General features: G+C 40.5%; 1 protein-coding gene across 1 annotated transcript in view; it reads left to right on the top strand.

Annotated features, from left to right (window-relative positions):
- The window catches only part of PPP1R9A (protein phosphatase 1 regulatory subunit 9A), a 320,104-nt gene that overhangs the window by 205,846 nt on the left and 98,126 nt on the right, over window positions 1–16,132 (top strand). Inside the window, 1 exon segment of the mRNA XM_075558394.1 lies at window positions 6,889–6,993. Within this exon segment, the coding sequence (XP_075414509.1) occupies window positions 6,889–6,993 (105 nt within the window).

Genomic DNA, 16,132 nt, shown 5'->3' with positions numbered 1-16,132 from the left:
ATAAAGAAGACTGAAGAATTGATGCATGGGATTATGGCGCTGACAAAGAATTGTGAAAGTGCCATGGACAGCCAACAGAACAAACACATCGCTCTTGGAAGAACTACCGCCAGAACCCTCCTTAGAGGCAAAGATCGAGAGACTTCATCTTATGTCTGAGCTCTTAAAGAACTTTATCCGTATACTTTGCATATGTTATCTGGAGCGACCAGTGTCTGGATAAGGACATCAGGCGTGCTGCAGTGGAAAAGAACGCCCCTCATGGAGACAGGTTGTCACAGTGGCTGCATCCCTGGGCTCACACATCAGAACGCTTCTCAGAAAGGTGCAGGACTGGGCCGTGTGCTGTCCTGCTGCAAACAGGACTGCTATGAGTCAGAACTGACTCGATCGCACCTCACAACAACAGAGTCTGAAATAAGCTGTAACTAGGGATGAGCCTTGAGTTATTTACAAATAGGGGCCAGAGAACAAGTTTCAATCAAAACAGTGAGCCAGTGAAATTCAAGGCAGAGAAGTTAGTTTAGAAGGTTATGGTGGCTGTTTTGTGAAGTTTCCAAAAGGATCAACTTGATAGATTTCCTTGAAAGACATAGTGTGACCGTGGGGGTGTGTTGTGTAGAAGTGTGATGGAAATGCAAAACTCTCGGTGAGAAAAGGGCTAGCACCACAGCACAGGTTCTTGCCCCTTCAGACTTAGATTCCCCCAAACTGAGAGAAACATGATTTCAGTCACTGAAGTATGCCCAAACTGCCCTTTCACGGTGCAGTCAGAGTAAATCAAGTCACACAGAATTGCTCAGGGAAAAGTTTTGTTTGGAGAGATGGAAACACTGCTCTCAAAAGTATGTAGACCTAGATGGAGGAAATGTTGAGAAACACCAGCTTGCCATTTTTAATGCATAACAATATAATTCATTTAATCCTAAAGCAATTGTGCAGTAAGCAAAATACAAGAAAAGAGGGGCGGGGTTAACTTTCTTAAAGGGCCGAAAGACAAGATCTGTGAAGCACAGCAATTAACTTTCACATTCGGGACCTGGTTTGAAGTCCATCAACAACTCAGATGAAAGAAAAGCACAAGGGTCACCAACTGAGATAGTTCAGGTATTGTTGTGCCAACCTGGACAGTAAACACATGTGGGATTGGTTGAAGGGTAGAACAATAAATGGCTCGGTGAGCCTCGCCTTTCTAGTTCTTCGGTTTCTTGCTTTCTGATGGTTCGACTGGGTGCAGCTGCCTTAGCCAGTTCCCTGGTTCAGTTGGCAAGGCTCACTTCCTGTGAGACATCCCCGAGGAGAAGACGCATGGACCTAGCCCGATGCAGCCCTGGGTGCTGGAATAGCCGTGTGGAACCCCCTGCCAGCGCTGAGATGCTTACATACTCACTGATTCTGCTTTCCTCCTGCAGTCAGCGTCATTGCATGTGTTTTGTGAGATTGAGGAGGACTTTGTACATTGGTGTTGGACATATGGGCTAATGTTGGACTTATGGGCTTGGACAGCACTGGATTGGGATGCTGATTGATTGATTGATTGGGGGGGATGCTTTTTTAATGTACACTTGCCCTTTATATAAAACTCTCTCTTATACCTATGAGTTTCTGTGGATTTGTTTCTCCAATGTACCCAGACTAACACACCAACAAAAGAAATGTTGATTAGAATCAAAACGATTCCATCACGCTGGCTCCTCTGAAGGAATTTCCTAATCTTCCTGGCACAGTTTGGTTAAGCCAACTCTCACTGATGGCTCCTTTAGAGAGGAAGAATGCCCCAGTCAGTGCTTTTTATAAAACACCAAACACTGGGAGGGCAAACACAAAATGCAACAATCTACTGCTCCCCAACATCCATGGCTTAGCGCCCAGAGAAGCCTTTGCCCCTAAGAGAGACTTTCTACACAGGGCTAAGCTTTGTTCCATGAGGTGGGCCTTCCATTTTCAGGACACATCTTTTCCTGCGAGGTCTTTAGAGGCAGAAGTTCCGCTTGGACTCTACTGTGGATTCGAATACACATCCCCGTGAGCTCAGCTTCCTGACACATACACGTGCTGGGTTCTAGGTTCTCCTGGTCAGTGACTGGATTCACTAGCTCACAGCCACCAGAATCGCACATACACTGTTAGCATGGTGAAGATTACAGCAACCGCTGCAAGGTTGGCCTAAGCAAACGCATGTTCAAGTTCTTCACAGCCTGGTGGTATGTCTGGGCAGACTGGATGAATTGTTAGCCTTGAATCCCATGCTGAGAGTGCCTCTCCCCGCTGTATCACTTCTTCAGTCTTGGCCACCACGATCCTCTGCACCTCTTGCAATTCCGTGTTGATGGAGCCCCAGTTTCCCCAAACACGGCTGTCAATGTACGGTTTTTTGTTGTTGTTTTTGTTTGTTTTGCATTTAGGTATAACAATCGATAAAAGAATAAGGTCTAGACACAGTGGGCACCTTCTTCCAGGCTGTCCGTCAAACTCTGAGAGCAAGTCTCCTAGGGAGGCGAAAGGCAGCTTCACATAAAACCAAGTAGCACACACCCAGGTCAGGAGCGTGGTAGAAAGTCCTGGCTACGCTTCCGAGGTGCGTGTGGCCTAGTGGGGATTGTTCAGGCAGCTTCCGAAAGAGTGGTTCAGCCAGCCTCTGGTGCTGTGGAAGCTCCTGGCCTGCCTTCCCTTTTTCTTAGAAGAGCTTGCCTCCCTCCCTGCACGCCCTACCCTTGTTTCTTAGATACACCGAATGCTTCTGGCTCCCTCTCCAGCAGTTCTGGTCAGGTTGCTGAGCCAGTGAAAGGGCATCATTTCTGTCCCAGCTTGCCATTTTTAACCAGGTTTTTATGAGTGCGTATCAGCACGTGCTGATGCAGCTGCATGCGTGTAGGGCTGCTCATTTGCATGGTATTCAAAAGAAGGACCCTACCTCACACTAATTTGTGTCCCCCAACTCACCGTCCTTGTACTCTTGCTAAATTACCAACTGACTGAATCAAAGCAGTGAAGTAAGCTTATGATTTTCTGTCCTTATGTTTTTTCAGCATTTATCTCTATATTTTTTTCTGAAATGTTCCTTTAATTTCACTTATTTTACCTCATCTATTTTCAGAAACTTTTTCACCTTGCTGGAAGTTCTTTCTTTCCATTTGTGCACAGAAGCACTCTTCACTCTAGTTTTCTTTTACCTCAGCTCATTCTGTCTATCGATAATGTTAAAAACCTGCATTTTTCTGCCCTTCCAAAGGTTTATTCATAGTCTATTATCCATAGTAGCTTTTTAAAACATTGCCTTCAAAAATTTAGAGTCCCTATTCAGCCACTTTTCTTACTCTTCTTAAAACGTCGCCTTTCCTTAAAATTCCTACTCTCCCAAAAGTTCTTACCTGATTAAAGCTGCCTTTATGTCATTTCACTTAATGAAATTATGACCATGACTGTCCTTTCATGGTCCTTTTTTGGCCGATTCAGCCTTCACCCTTGCTTTTGTTATTGGAAGACCTTTAAAATCTGTGCTTTAGCTTGGCTTTTCAAAATAGAGTATATTTAAAGTGAATTATTTCAAAAGTTTAAAACTTTACTCCTTGCTTCTATCTTTTGCAAGTTACCATCCACTGAGTTCCAGCGTTTGGGGACCCCAGGCATGTCAGAGTGGAACTGAGCCCCCAGGGTTTCCACTGGGTGATCCTGGTGGAGGGAGTCTGCAGGCCTTTGGTGCAGGCACCTCTGGGTGGACTCAACCCAAATCCCTGAGAGGCTTTCGTGTGCATAGAGAGTGATGTATGGAATCGCTTATTGTAATAGTTTTTATACTAGCTGAAATTGATAACCGCATAGTTGTCCATCTGTAAGTTAATGAAAAAACACTGATATCTTTGGTAAGAGACACTACACAGTTTTTTAAAAATAAGGTAGAATAGTGTTTTATGACCTTGAATAAATCTCAAACATAATAGACCCACTTGCAGAGAGAGACACACACTACTCAATTTTGGAAGAATGGAAAATATATGTGTATAAGCCTATAAATGCATGCATGTTATTTCTATTTCAGAAAATCAGGAGAAATACTAAACACAGAAATTATTGCGATGATTACATCTGGGAAATAGTGTTAGCAGCAAATACCCAAGAGGCTTCAGTTTCCCTGGAATGTATTTCTTTATAGAAATTTCAAACCGAAACATTGCACAGTGTTACAATTTGGTAGAACTGAATATTAGGTACATGATTACTTATTGTAGTATTCATTTTACCTTTCTCCATGTTTGAAGTATCAAATTTTGAAGAATATAAAATTGTATGTGCAAAATATAATGTATGTGAACTCAGCAGTTTTCTGAGCAATATTGATACTGTAGTGTATGCTTCTTAGACATATACACACTAAGGCACACACTAGTGCTTGTGTATCTCTATATAGTCTGCTTTACTTAATGTCTACTACATATTCTGTGGAATAGGACATTATAGGATTTTGATGGTGTGTGAACACATACTCTGCAGGCAGTTTCTGTATTACAGATGAATTTTGTTCCTAAATCTGTCATTTATTTATTACTGTTCATTTATTTATTAAAGATCATTTTATTGGGGGGCTCTTAGAGCTCTCATAACAATCCATGCATCAATTGTGTCAAGCATATGTGTACATATGTTGCCATTTTAGTTTTCTAAACATTTACTTTCTATTTGAGCCCTAGGTATCAATCAGCTCCTCTTTTTTTCCCTCCTCCTCCCCTTGCTGACCTCTTAATAAACCATAAATGACCATTATTTTCACATCTTACACTGACCGCTGTCTCCCTTCCCCCATGTGTCTGTTGTTCCTCCCCCTATGTGTGAGTGTGGTTATGTGTTGATCATTGCGATCGGTTCCCCCTTCCTCCCCTCCTTTCCCCACCCTTCTGGTATCGCTACTCCCCTTTCTGTTCCTGAGGGATTTATATGACCTGAATTCTATGTGTTGTGATCTCTTTTCTGTACCAGTGTACATGCTCTGGTCTAGCCTGAAGAGAAAGGCAGGACTGGGGCTGTGATAGTGGCGGATGAGGAAGCCTCAAGGAACCAGTGGAATATTGTGTTTTATTGGTACTGTATGTGCCCTGGTTGACTCATCTCTTCCTTGTGACCCTTCTGCGAGGAGATGTTCCGTTGTCTAGAGATGGGTTTTGGGTCTCTGTTCTGAGCCCCCCGTTCTCAACAATATGTTTTTTGTTTGTTTGTTTTGAGTCTTCTGATGTCTGCTGCCTGATCCTGCTGACACTTCATCATTGCACAGGCTGGTGTGCTTCTTCCAGTGGGCTTGTTGCTTCTCTGCTACATAGTCGCTTGTTTGATTTCAAGTCTTAGAGATCCCAGATGCTATATTTTGGATAGCCTTTATCACATTTGCTTGTGCACCCATATTGCCTTCAGTGATTGTGCCAGGAAGGGATCATCACAGAATGCCTGGTTGTTAGAACAAAGTGTTCTTGCATTGAGGGAGGGCTCGAGCAGAGACCCAAAATCTGTCCACGACCTCAGTATATTGCCATATAAAAATTATATGTACAAAGGCCCATACCTCTATTTTTACGAATTAATGTATTTACATAAGTGCACACCTATGCTTATACCTCTATCCATAGCTTCGCTTCCTAGAGCTTTCCTTTGTTTCCTTTTATCTTCCTCCTGCCCCACCATCAAGCTCCCCCTTCTGCCTCTTAGTAATTCCTCTCAGCTAGATTGCTTTTGCTTCGACATCCCCAGGATCTCTACGCCATTCGCATCATTGCTTTGAGTTCCCTAGTTGTTCCCCTGTCTATGGGTGTAGGTTGCTCACTGCTCCCTTCTTCCCCCCACCTTCCCCCAAGTTCCTCCAGAACCTTTGTTCCTGTTGCTTCTCCTCTGGCTTACTTCCCATGCCTATCATATATAGGTAGGCAAACCAATAATAACAGAGACAAAACAAAAAGAAAACAAAAGATTGAATAAATAGGGGAAAAACTAAAAATAAATACTTTGCAACCCCCCCACCAAAAAAAGAAAAGCATACATAGTTCCAGGTCTGTCCGCTGACTTTTATGACTATCTCCCCACCTGCCCTGCTAAATCTGTCTTTTAGTCCAATTTGTACTAATTTGGAACAGCTAGATATAGTTTGTATCTAATGACTGTCAATCAAATGCTTGTTGGTTTTTATTATCTCTTTCTGTGCATCCAAATATTAAAGAACCACTCCACTTCCAGGTACATGAAAACATCCATAACACAATAGTATAGTGATAATACTGTTTAGATGTGCATTGCAAAGCAGTGCTCATTTTTTATCATGAACCATTTGAGGTATTATACATGGCTCAAAATGTTAAAATAAGAAGCTTTATGGGAATTGGAACCATGGACCTCTATGCACTCATACATTTCCTGAACAGATGTTATGTGGTGCATGACTGCGTACCTATGTTTATATTAGTATATTTATAAGTCTTATATATTTAAAGTATGCAATGTGAATAGGAAGGATTTATTTTCTGTAGTTCCTGGTGATAGTATTCTTTGGAAAGAAGACTTGTGATGAGGAACTGGTAATGAAGGCTAACAGGTATCTCAAATTGATCTGTTATGTTTTATTTAATGTATTAATGACAAACATTATGCCATAAATTAACAGCCATCAATTCTTTCCAAGGAAAACTTGGATATTTGGTAAACTGAATTTGCCTATTTAATATCAATTTTCTCCCTCAAAAACCACCTTTCAGAACAATTAAAAATATGACTGAGTACTGAAGATTGTGTGTGCAAGATGAACTTTGGATATATGCATATATGAATACTTTAAATTGCTTGGGCATGATACAGTATTGTCATAAAAATTAACTGTGAATAAATTTTAATTACTATTTTTTCCTTCAAAAGAATCCAAGTCAATGACCAGATTGTGGAAGTGGATGGAATCAGCTTGGTGGGGGTTACGCAGAATTTTGCAGCTACAGTTCTCAGAAACACCAAGGGCAATGTCAGGTAAAGAAAATGCATCACTTGTTTTTCACATGCAGTTGAATCTTAGTTTTATTATCACTATACTTGCCAATCTATTTGATTTCAGTAATCATTTTTTTATCTAGGTATTAAAAACTTGCTGTTTGTTTTTAAAAGTAGAGGAATAAATTAGCAGCATTTTACCGTTTTCAGGTGTTCAGTATTGGGCTTTAAGTGTGTTCACATTATTGCACAACTATAATCACTATTGGTTTGTAAAACTTCTGCCCCCAAAGGAGAGGCTATTTATTTATTCTTTTTTAAATCATTTTGTTGGGGCTCGTACAACTCTTATCACAATCCATACATACACCCATTGTGTCAGCACACTTGTACATTTGTTGCCATCATCATTCTCAAAACATTTCCTTTCTACTTGAGCCCTTGGGATCAGCTCCTCTTTGCCAGAGGAGCGTTAATAATTCCCACCTTCTCTTCCCTCTAGAGCAGTGGTTCTCAACCTTCCTGATACCACAACCCTTTCATACTGTTCCTCATGTTGTGGTGACCTCCAACCATAACATGATTTTCATTGCTACTTCATCACTGTCATTTTGCTCCTGTGATGAGCCGGGCGACCCCTGTGAAAGGGTTGAGAACTGTTGCTCTAGTGCTTGAGGGTCACTGATCTATGTACTATCTATAAACATTTGTCTATCTTAAATATGTCATATAAACTTGATCATAGGCCCCTCTGTGTCTGGAATACTTCATTTATCATGATGTTTTCAAGGGTCACCCATGTTGTACATGGATTACAATTTCATTCCTTTATATGGAAGAGTAATATTCTATTCTACATATATTGATGATATTTAGGATATGTCGATAGCCCTCGGGTGGTTTCCAGCTTTGGGCTGTTGTGAGTAATCCTGCAGTGAGCCAGCATCTGTGTGCACCCTGGTGTCCGCTCTTTGGAGCATTCCCCCGGATGCGTGGTAATTGTCCAATCCTGGCGTTGCTGTGGGGCAAGCACCAGGCCAGGTGGCTCTAACCCACCGGCCTCTGGGAGAAGGAGTAGGCTATCTACTCACATAAAGATGGAGAGCCTGGGAAATTCATATAGGCCCCCATGGATTGTAATTAGTTTCGATAGCAGTGGGTTGGGTGAGGGTTTGTGGTGGTTGTAGGTTTCTTTTTGGAGAACCCTAAAACGTTCCCCCGGCACCTATGCTCTTTCACATCTCTCGCAGCAATGCAGGCGCGTTTGAATTTCTCCCCATCCTCACCACTTGGTATTTTCCTGTTTCTAATAGCTATCCAAGTGGGTGTAAAGTTGTATATAATTATAGTTTGTGCTTACGCTTCCTTACGTCTATGGTTCAAACCCGCTAGCTACTCCATGGGAGGAAAATGAGGTTGCCTGCTCCTGTAAAGATTTATAGTTTTGGAGACCCAACTAGGCACATCTACGCTGCCCAGTAGGGTCTCTATGAGCCAGAGTCAACTTAAAGCATTAAGTTGGGTAATGCCTAATGGTGTTGAGCTTTTTTCCCTTTCTTTTCATGTTTTTATTGACTATTTGTATTTCTTTCTGGGCAAATTTCTATTTAAATTCGTTACTCATATTTTGATTGGGTCATTGGTCTTGATTTTGTTGCCTTTAAATATTTAGCTTTAACTTTTATTTCTTTCTTGTAATTATTTTATATAGATGCACTTTAAAATTAAAATCATAATATTCTAGAAAGGTGGAGACAGGCGAATGTACAATTGGAATCCACTGTGTTTACTGTTGAGCTATATTAGTGTGCCTTATGCCCAATACAGTAAGACTCACAAGGAAGACTTGCCAGGAAGAATTTTACATGAAATCATCAATCAAGAAGAACTTAATACAAGATTCTTTTATCCAAACCAGTTGTGGAATAAATTGAAATCAGTTAATCATATACCTGTCACTACCACTGAGTTAATTCTGACTCATAACATCCCCCTAGAGCCAGGTGGAACTGCCCCTGTGGATTGCCAACACTGTCATTTGTACTGGAGGAGAAATCCTCATCTTCCTCCCTTGGGGCAACTGGTGGTTTTAAACTGCTGGCTGTTAGCAGCCCTGTGCATGACCCACACCACCACCAGCTGTCAGTCGTCTGTGCTGTGCAGACAAGCAGACTGAGCGACTTGAGGCTGAGCAAGCATTCTAAATATCTCTATTGTTTTTAAGAATCAAGGTCACTCTGATAAGCTATGATTTTTTGCCACCTTTGATTTTTAATGAGACCAAGAAGTATGTTCTTTGGAAGTTTTTACCCAGTCTTGGTGTTCTGAAATTTATAGATTGTAAAAGGAATATAAAATCAGCCCTGAGCCAATTTATGTTAAAGTTTGAAATCAGTTTTTACATGGTCACAAGTTATTCTTAACGTGTTATTGCTTAAGTTTTATTCTTTCTTATAATGCTATGAAAGCATACAAGAAGGAGACCTTATGTAGTTAAGTGTAATTATGTAAGCACCTAATTGCTCGTAATATCAAAATGTGAAACTTCTGGAATATTCTGAAAATAGAACTGAGCATTGTTATACAGAGTGCAACATTGGAATTGCCTTGCTGTGTGCTTTATGTTGTACAAGCCTGAGCTTAACTGTTGACTGTTAGACTTACTGGCTTTATTCTGGTGGAAAAACCTTCTGAAGATAAAGGGGTCTTTTAAGGAACACAACCTAGAAAGGCCTCCAGATGCTATGTGGGTGCTTTCAGAATGGCCACCATCCTGAGAAATGCACATAAGTAACTGAAAGAGAGCAGTTCTGTCCGCTCTGCTCTCTCCGAGCTGGGTGGGCGGGCCCGGGTGGGCGGGCCCTCTCCGATGCGATGGTCTTTCTAGGAATTGTTGTCTGTTCTTCAGACAGCAGTTCCCTGTGATAATTTTGATGTCTCTGCTAGCTAAGGCATAAATGTGATTAGAACTTCAAATTAATTTGTAATATTGTTTGCATTAAGCAATATCCTCTTGGGATACAATGTTAAAAAGTGGCATAAAAATATAATTATTTAAAATTTTAGGACTGTAAAAGTATTCAAATGAATAAATACATGTAAACATATATTCAAACAGAAATGTGATACATACAACTTGATCTTAGACCTGGACAGAAATGTAAAAGTCATAGGGCTTGATCCACCATTTTACATATGAGAAGTTGAAGGTCAAAAGGAGAAAAACTGTGATCTGTAGGGTTTCTGGAGAGTGAGTGGGGATCATGGGACAATCTCCCCAGTTTCTGTGTCTTAGAGGTGGGCAGCTTTTGCTATCGTCATGCCGAGTCTCGCCTGTAAGCAGGAAAAACAAGTTTGAAGACTCTGGAATGGACACCGAAGTCTGAATACCTGCACGTGGTTGGGTGGTTCACCCATTTACAGGATGGTATGTTTGATGTTATTGTTTGAAATCAAAGGGATTATTTTGTAACTTTGCAATTCCTACTCATATAATTAGAAATGCATTTATTTTGGGGACAGTCTTATGTAGCATACAGGTGGAATTGTTTTCACACAGATGTTTTTATGTGGGATGATGGGATCAGGCAGGGTTGAAATTAGTACTTCTGATTTGGGATTTAGGATAGATTGAGAATCACATAACTTGATCTCCCTTTGGACCCATTTTAAAGCAGTTTCGGTTAAAACAAAGCAAACAAAAAGGGGAAATACATGTGGATTGAGCCTTTGCTGAATCCCCTCTGACCGTGGACCAGGGATGTGAATAGTCTTGCTATCACACAGAGTACATTGAGCAATGGGTTAGTTATTACAGATACAGTTAGATTAAAATTGAGCACTCTAACATTTGATCACCCTTGTGATCCATTTAAAAGTGTGTTTTTAATATTTTATGCTTTTTGATTGATGTTTTTATCTGTTTTACTTTGTTATTGCTGTTAGTGTGTGTGTTTCTGTGTGTGTATGTTTTTCTGTGTATGAAATCCAGGATACATCTCTAGGAACAGTAACTGATTAATGTTTCCTTGGTGGCAGGGAGGTTTGGGAGAAATAGTGAGCTAACAACCATAAGTACAAGCATGCAGAAAACCTCCTAAAATTGATTGTGATGATTGTACAAGTCTTTTGAGGTGATTAAACTATTGAATTGTATGCTATGTGAATTATGCACCAATAAAACTATCAAACACACACACATGCACGTGTGCATGCACACACACAAACCAATTCCTTAAAATCATCTGATATGTTTTTTAATTGATACTAAATTCCATCACAAACCTCACTGCCGTGGAATGTGTTTTGACTCGGTTTACCTTACAGTGGGGAGCAGAACTGAGTGTCGGAAGCTGCCCCTCCTACAGGTATCGGAAATGTCATCTTTCTTCTGAGGCGTGGCTAGTAATTTCAAACTGCTGACCTCAGAGCTCGTGGCCCAGAACACAACTTTACAACATCTTGTTTGGATTCTCTTTAAAAAATGAAATTTGTTTATATCATTATGTAAGGATCTCATGATAAATCATTGTCTGGATGAGCCATTCTCTTTTCAAATCACTCATTACCAATGATTAAAGGAGAGTTGATGTTAATGTCTCCTGGGCCTGAAGTGTGAGAGAATTCCAGAATTTTATTCCTTGGGCCACAGTGACAGTTTAGGGCCGAAGTCAGTCCCACATGTTGTATAATACAATAGATGCAATTGATCACACTCTGTTGTCTATATAAAAAATGTTATATTGGCAAAGGTCATCTATCTGCATTTCTACAACCATCATAAAATAAAATTCAATAACGTCTGAGCCTAGGCTTATTTTAAGCAGGCTCTAGACCACCTTCTCAAATTGGGATTTAGTTTTGAAATGTTTAATTCTAGATAAAGAGAATTCAAGTGATGCTGTGATTGGGAGTGGAACCTCACACCGGAAAAAGCCTATCGTTTCCTGCACTGTGTTCCGTCCCTGGTAGTTGACCAAACTGCCAGGATTGCTAAGAAAGGACTCCCAGGACTTTGTGGCATTTTGACACATTGAAGAAATATTTGTCACATGCACCTTCAGAACTGAGATCAGAAATTCCATTTCAATCTACTTTGAAAAGAAATCCAGTAGTTGACATTTAGCCAGAAAAACGTGATAAAATCACTACTACTTTTGCAACAATTATTATATTTGCATGTAAAGTTTTGTCACACATACAACATGGAATTTATGAGTGCTTTTTAGTTTTTTAACATAAAAAGTAGTCCAGAAAGCTTGGAAACACTAGAAGATTATAGTCGTATGAAGAATGTGAAGTGTAGGCTTGTAGTTCTGCATATGAGTAGACCTGTTTGGATGTTGTGTTGTCATAAGGAGTGTCTACAATTTTAAAATTAGTGACTGTAAACAAGGAAAGCACCACCAGTCCTACTGTCTTACACATGGTCATTGGCAGTCTTTGATGCTACATTTTTTGCAGAGTTTATGACTCAGGGCCCTCACCTGCTACAGGTATAGAGTTCCAAGTTCTAAGTGGCTTCAGTTAACATGGTATCATGTTTAGTATAACAGGAAGATCCTGGGAGACAGAAGACAAATTCGAACCTGACCTCTGCTATTCACCTTAGTACTTTGGAAGTCTAAGTTAACTCCCATAGGCTTCAGTTTCTCATCTATAAAATGAGATGTTGATTCTGCATGGTTTCTAAAGTTCCTGCCAGAAAAAATATTGGGTAAGGCAGCATTGCCATTGAAGATATTTTTCCCAGAGATTGTAATACATACAAATGACTAGTCTTTGAGATAAAAATACCATAAAATATTTGCAATTGTATTCGTATTAGTTATAGCATAAAATTAGTTGGCATAAAAATCAGCTAGATACATAGCAGTCAGCACCTGGTAGAGAAATTTACCTACGACCCTTTTCTCCATAGACATGATTGTAACTTAGCTTTTAAAATAAGTACAGATAAGAGACTTTTCATCCTTGAACTAGTAAGTTACTGTGTGGTAACTAAAAAATATTAATATTTTAAGTAAAGAAGCCTTATTTTAGGAGGGGGAAGTTTATGTATCTCATAACTCATTTATTCTATTTCTAATGAAGTTCTTAGCACAAGGCATATGATTTGTACATTTATTTTTTAAATTATATAAACTCATAAATTGCTCATTAGAACGTAACATTTAAAATTCTTATTATGACTATGATCTGCACTAAAAAATCTAAAGTGTGCTCACAAAAACAATGTTATCTTGAAAGGGGCCTTCAATAATTTGCTTATTGTGTTCTGTGACTATGTCAGAAGTAGTCTTAAACATGCCTGCCTTCCTAAAAAGAACAAAACAAAAAGACAGCCAATAACGCTGTTTATGTGTTACAGAGTCAAGCTGCCAATTAGACTTTTAAAGCAAACTCAGGGATGCAGCAGATAGGTATTCTGAATGTCCTCTCACTTATAAGCACATTGCTCAGTTGTTAAAAACAACAACTTTGTGGTTCCCTAAGACCATGGCCGTGCAGTCCTTTCTGCTGGTCTCTGTGTAAGGGTGTACTCTTAGCACGTCAAGCCTCGCACCAATTGCACATGGCTTCTTATCTGGTCTCCTCATTTCAGAACTCCCTTCATCAATCTCCCTAAGGGAGCCCATAGTGGATGTTTTCCAGTCCGGAAAGGGCCACCATGGGAAAAGGAACTGCTTCCTTTTAGGAGAAGGACCAAGACCTGCAGATAGAAATAACGATTCTGCGTTCCTCACGTGCCTCTCCTCTTCAGCAACCTCTAATGCAGCGGTTCTCAACCTGTGGGTCGCAACCCCTTTGGGGTCGAACGACCCTTTCACAGGGGTCATCTAAGACCATCAGAAAACACTCACTCACATAGGAGTGAGTGCCCTGTATGAACACTGCTACCCATGCTGCACCATGCTTCAAGACAAAATTTCATTTATTTTAATTAGAAATAAGTATTTAATAATATATAATTATGTATTGTTTTTGTGATTCATCACTATGCTTTATGTTCAATTTATAACAATGAAAATACATCCTGCACATCAGATATTTACATTACAATTTTTAGCAGTAGCAAAATGACAGTTTTGAAGTAGCAGCGAAAATAATGTGATGGTTGGGGGTCACCACCGCACGAGGACAGTATGAAAGGGCCGCGGCAGGAGGAAGGTGGAGACCCACTGCGCTAGTGGAACTTTCATTCGGAAAGAATCTAAGTTCTTCAGCCTGGTATGCAACATCTTTCATCGTCGATCTTTTCATGTGCACTCTGTTTACTCATGCCAGGTATGATCACTCTCGGGAAGCCATCATCCTTCCAATGTGACTCAAGTATCACTGGTCCTTTGAGCTTCTCTTTGCCATTCCACACACCCTCCTCCGAGGACAGTGCCCTCTCTCCTGGGTGGAACCTGTCTTGAAGAAGAGATTCCAGCCTTTCTGTGCTGCAAGCAGTCCCCCTTGATTTCTCTTACTCTCCCAGTGAACTCCTCCTGCTCCTGCTCCTCCTCCTCCTCCTTCTCCTCCCCCTCCGCTGTTGCTTGGAGCTCCTCCTTGGCTATTACTCACCACTCCGACTTCCAGATTACAGCGCATTTGCTCTTGATCTTTTAAAGCCCTGCATTTCATCTCCACATCCACTCTGCAAACACCTTGACCAGGACCTGGAAATTTTCACCTCCTTTCCTCCCCAATTCTTTTTAATCCAGTGTCTATATTGATTATAATAGTTTAATTCAGTGCCTTATTAATTGGTTGTGAGTAGTAAGAAAGTCATTTCTCAGTTTTATTGTCATAAGAAGGAATATTTAAATCATCTGAAGGTAGCTTGAGTTGTAAGATCTTCATAAGTGAGATGAACCCTTCCAACCCGAATCCCTTTTGTGCTGTATCGTAAGTCCTACCCCCCCCCCCCATGCCTGTGTCCATAATCCCATTTTGGAATGAGTTCTTGCAGACTTCCTTCCTCATAAATGCCACACCACGGTAAGCTTTAACCTGGAGGCCTTCTGCTGAAGCTTCATGGTTAGTGAACTCAGCTTCCCAAACTGAGTGTCCAGAGAAGTCTCACCTTTAGTTAGCCTCAATCCGAGCTTCACCTTCATAAGTCGACGAGCTCTTCCAGTAAGTGCTCAGAGGCACCCCACTCCACAAGCCAGCCTCCTGCCCCCAAACACTCCACTTGACTTGCTTTGCGGACTGGGAAGTTCAATACTCTCTCATGCTGTGCCTCCTGGTTCTGCTGCTGCTGCTCTACCCCTCCTTAGATACCAAAGTTATCTTCTGGATCAAGGCGGTTCCGTATAGTCACAGGAATCCCAGGGTCCAGAGTGCGTGCTCCAACTCAGGCCCTTGCTGGTAGTGAAACCCCACTTGCCTGCCCCTCAGAGGGCTCATTTTATACCCAGCAGGACAGCCATCACCATGAATCCTATCCATGCCATCCCTGACCTTCTGATCCAGATTCATGCAAGAAAAAGTCATTTGGTAGGAGTTACAGAGACTGGCTAAAAGAATCATGTTAAACAATTAACTGCCCCTGCAATCCTTTATAATAAACTACTAATACATTAAACACCATATATGAATTTCAAAACTAATATAACAAATCAAAAAAGCCAAACATGAAGTCTATGCTGTTTGCCTATATAAAGTTCTAGAAAATACAAACTGTAGTGACAGAAAAATGCTGTGTTATTGCGTGGAGTCAGGGATGAAGGCAGGGAGCCACCATGAAGGAGTCAGGAAGGAACATTTTTGAGATGATGAAAATGTTCTGTAGTGTGGCCGTGATGCTTGTTGCGCAATTATACAGCTGTGTATCAAAACCCATCGGATCGCCAACAGTGGTGGATTTTATTGTATGCGAATTAAGCCTCATTAGTGCTGATTTTGTAAAAGTATGATCACAATCATATAAATGTATGATGGGTTATTATGTATATTAATATATAAGTACCATGCTAATTATCAATATTGATTGTGGTGGTGAATTGGAAAAGATGTCCATGTTCCTCAAACCAAGTAAGATTGATTGAACTATGTATGTTTCCTCTGAAATATAGATCCCATTATGCTGTATGCATTTAATTTTTTTATTACGGACATTCTTATCAGAAAATATATGCATATTTTACCTCTTTATCCTCTTTTTCATTCAGCCATGTATTTGTAACCT

Source organism: Tenrec ecaudatus, chromosome 9, assembly GCF_050624435.1.
Source record: "Tenrec ecaudatus isolate mTenEca1 chromosome 9, mTenEca1.hap1, whole genome shotgun sequence".
NCBI classification, from domain to species: domain Eukaryota; kingdom Metazoa; phylum Chordata; class Mammalia; order Afrosoricida; family Tenrecidae; genus Tenrec; species Tenrec ecaudatus.
The sequence above is the reverse complement of the archived record's forward strand: the minus strand, read 5'-3'. Positions and strand labels throughout refer to the sequence as shown.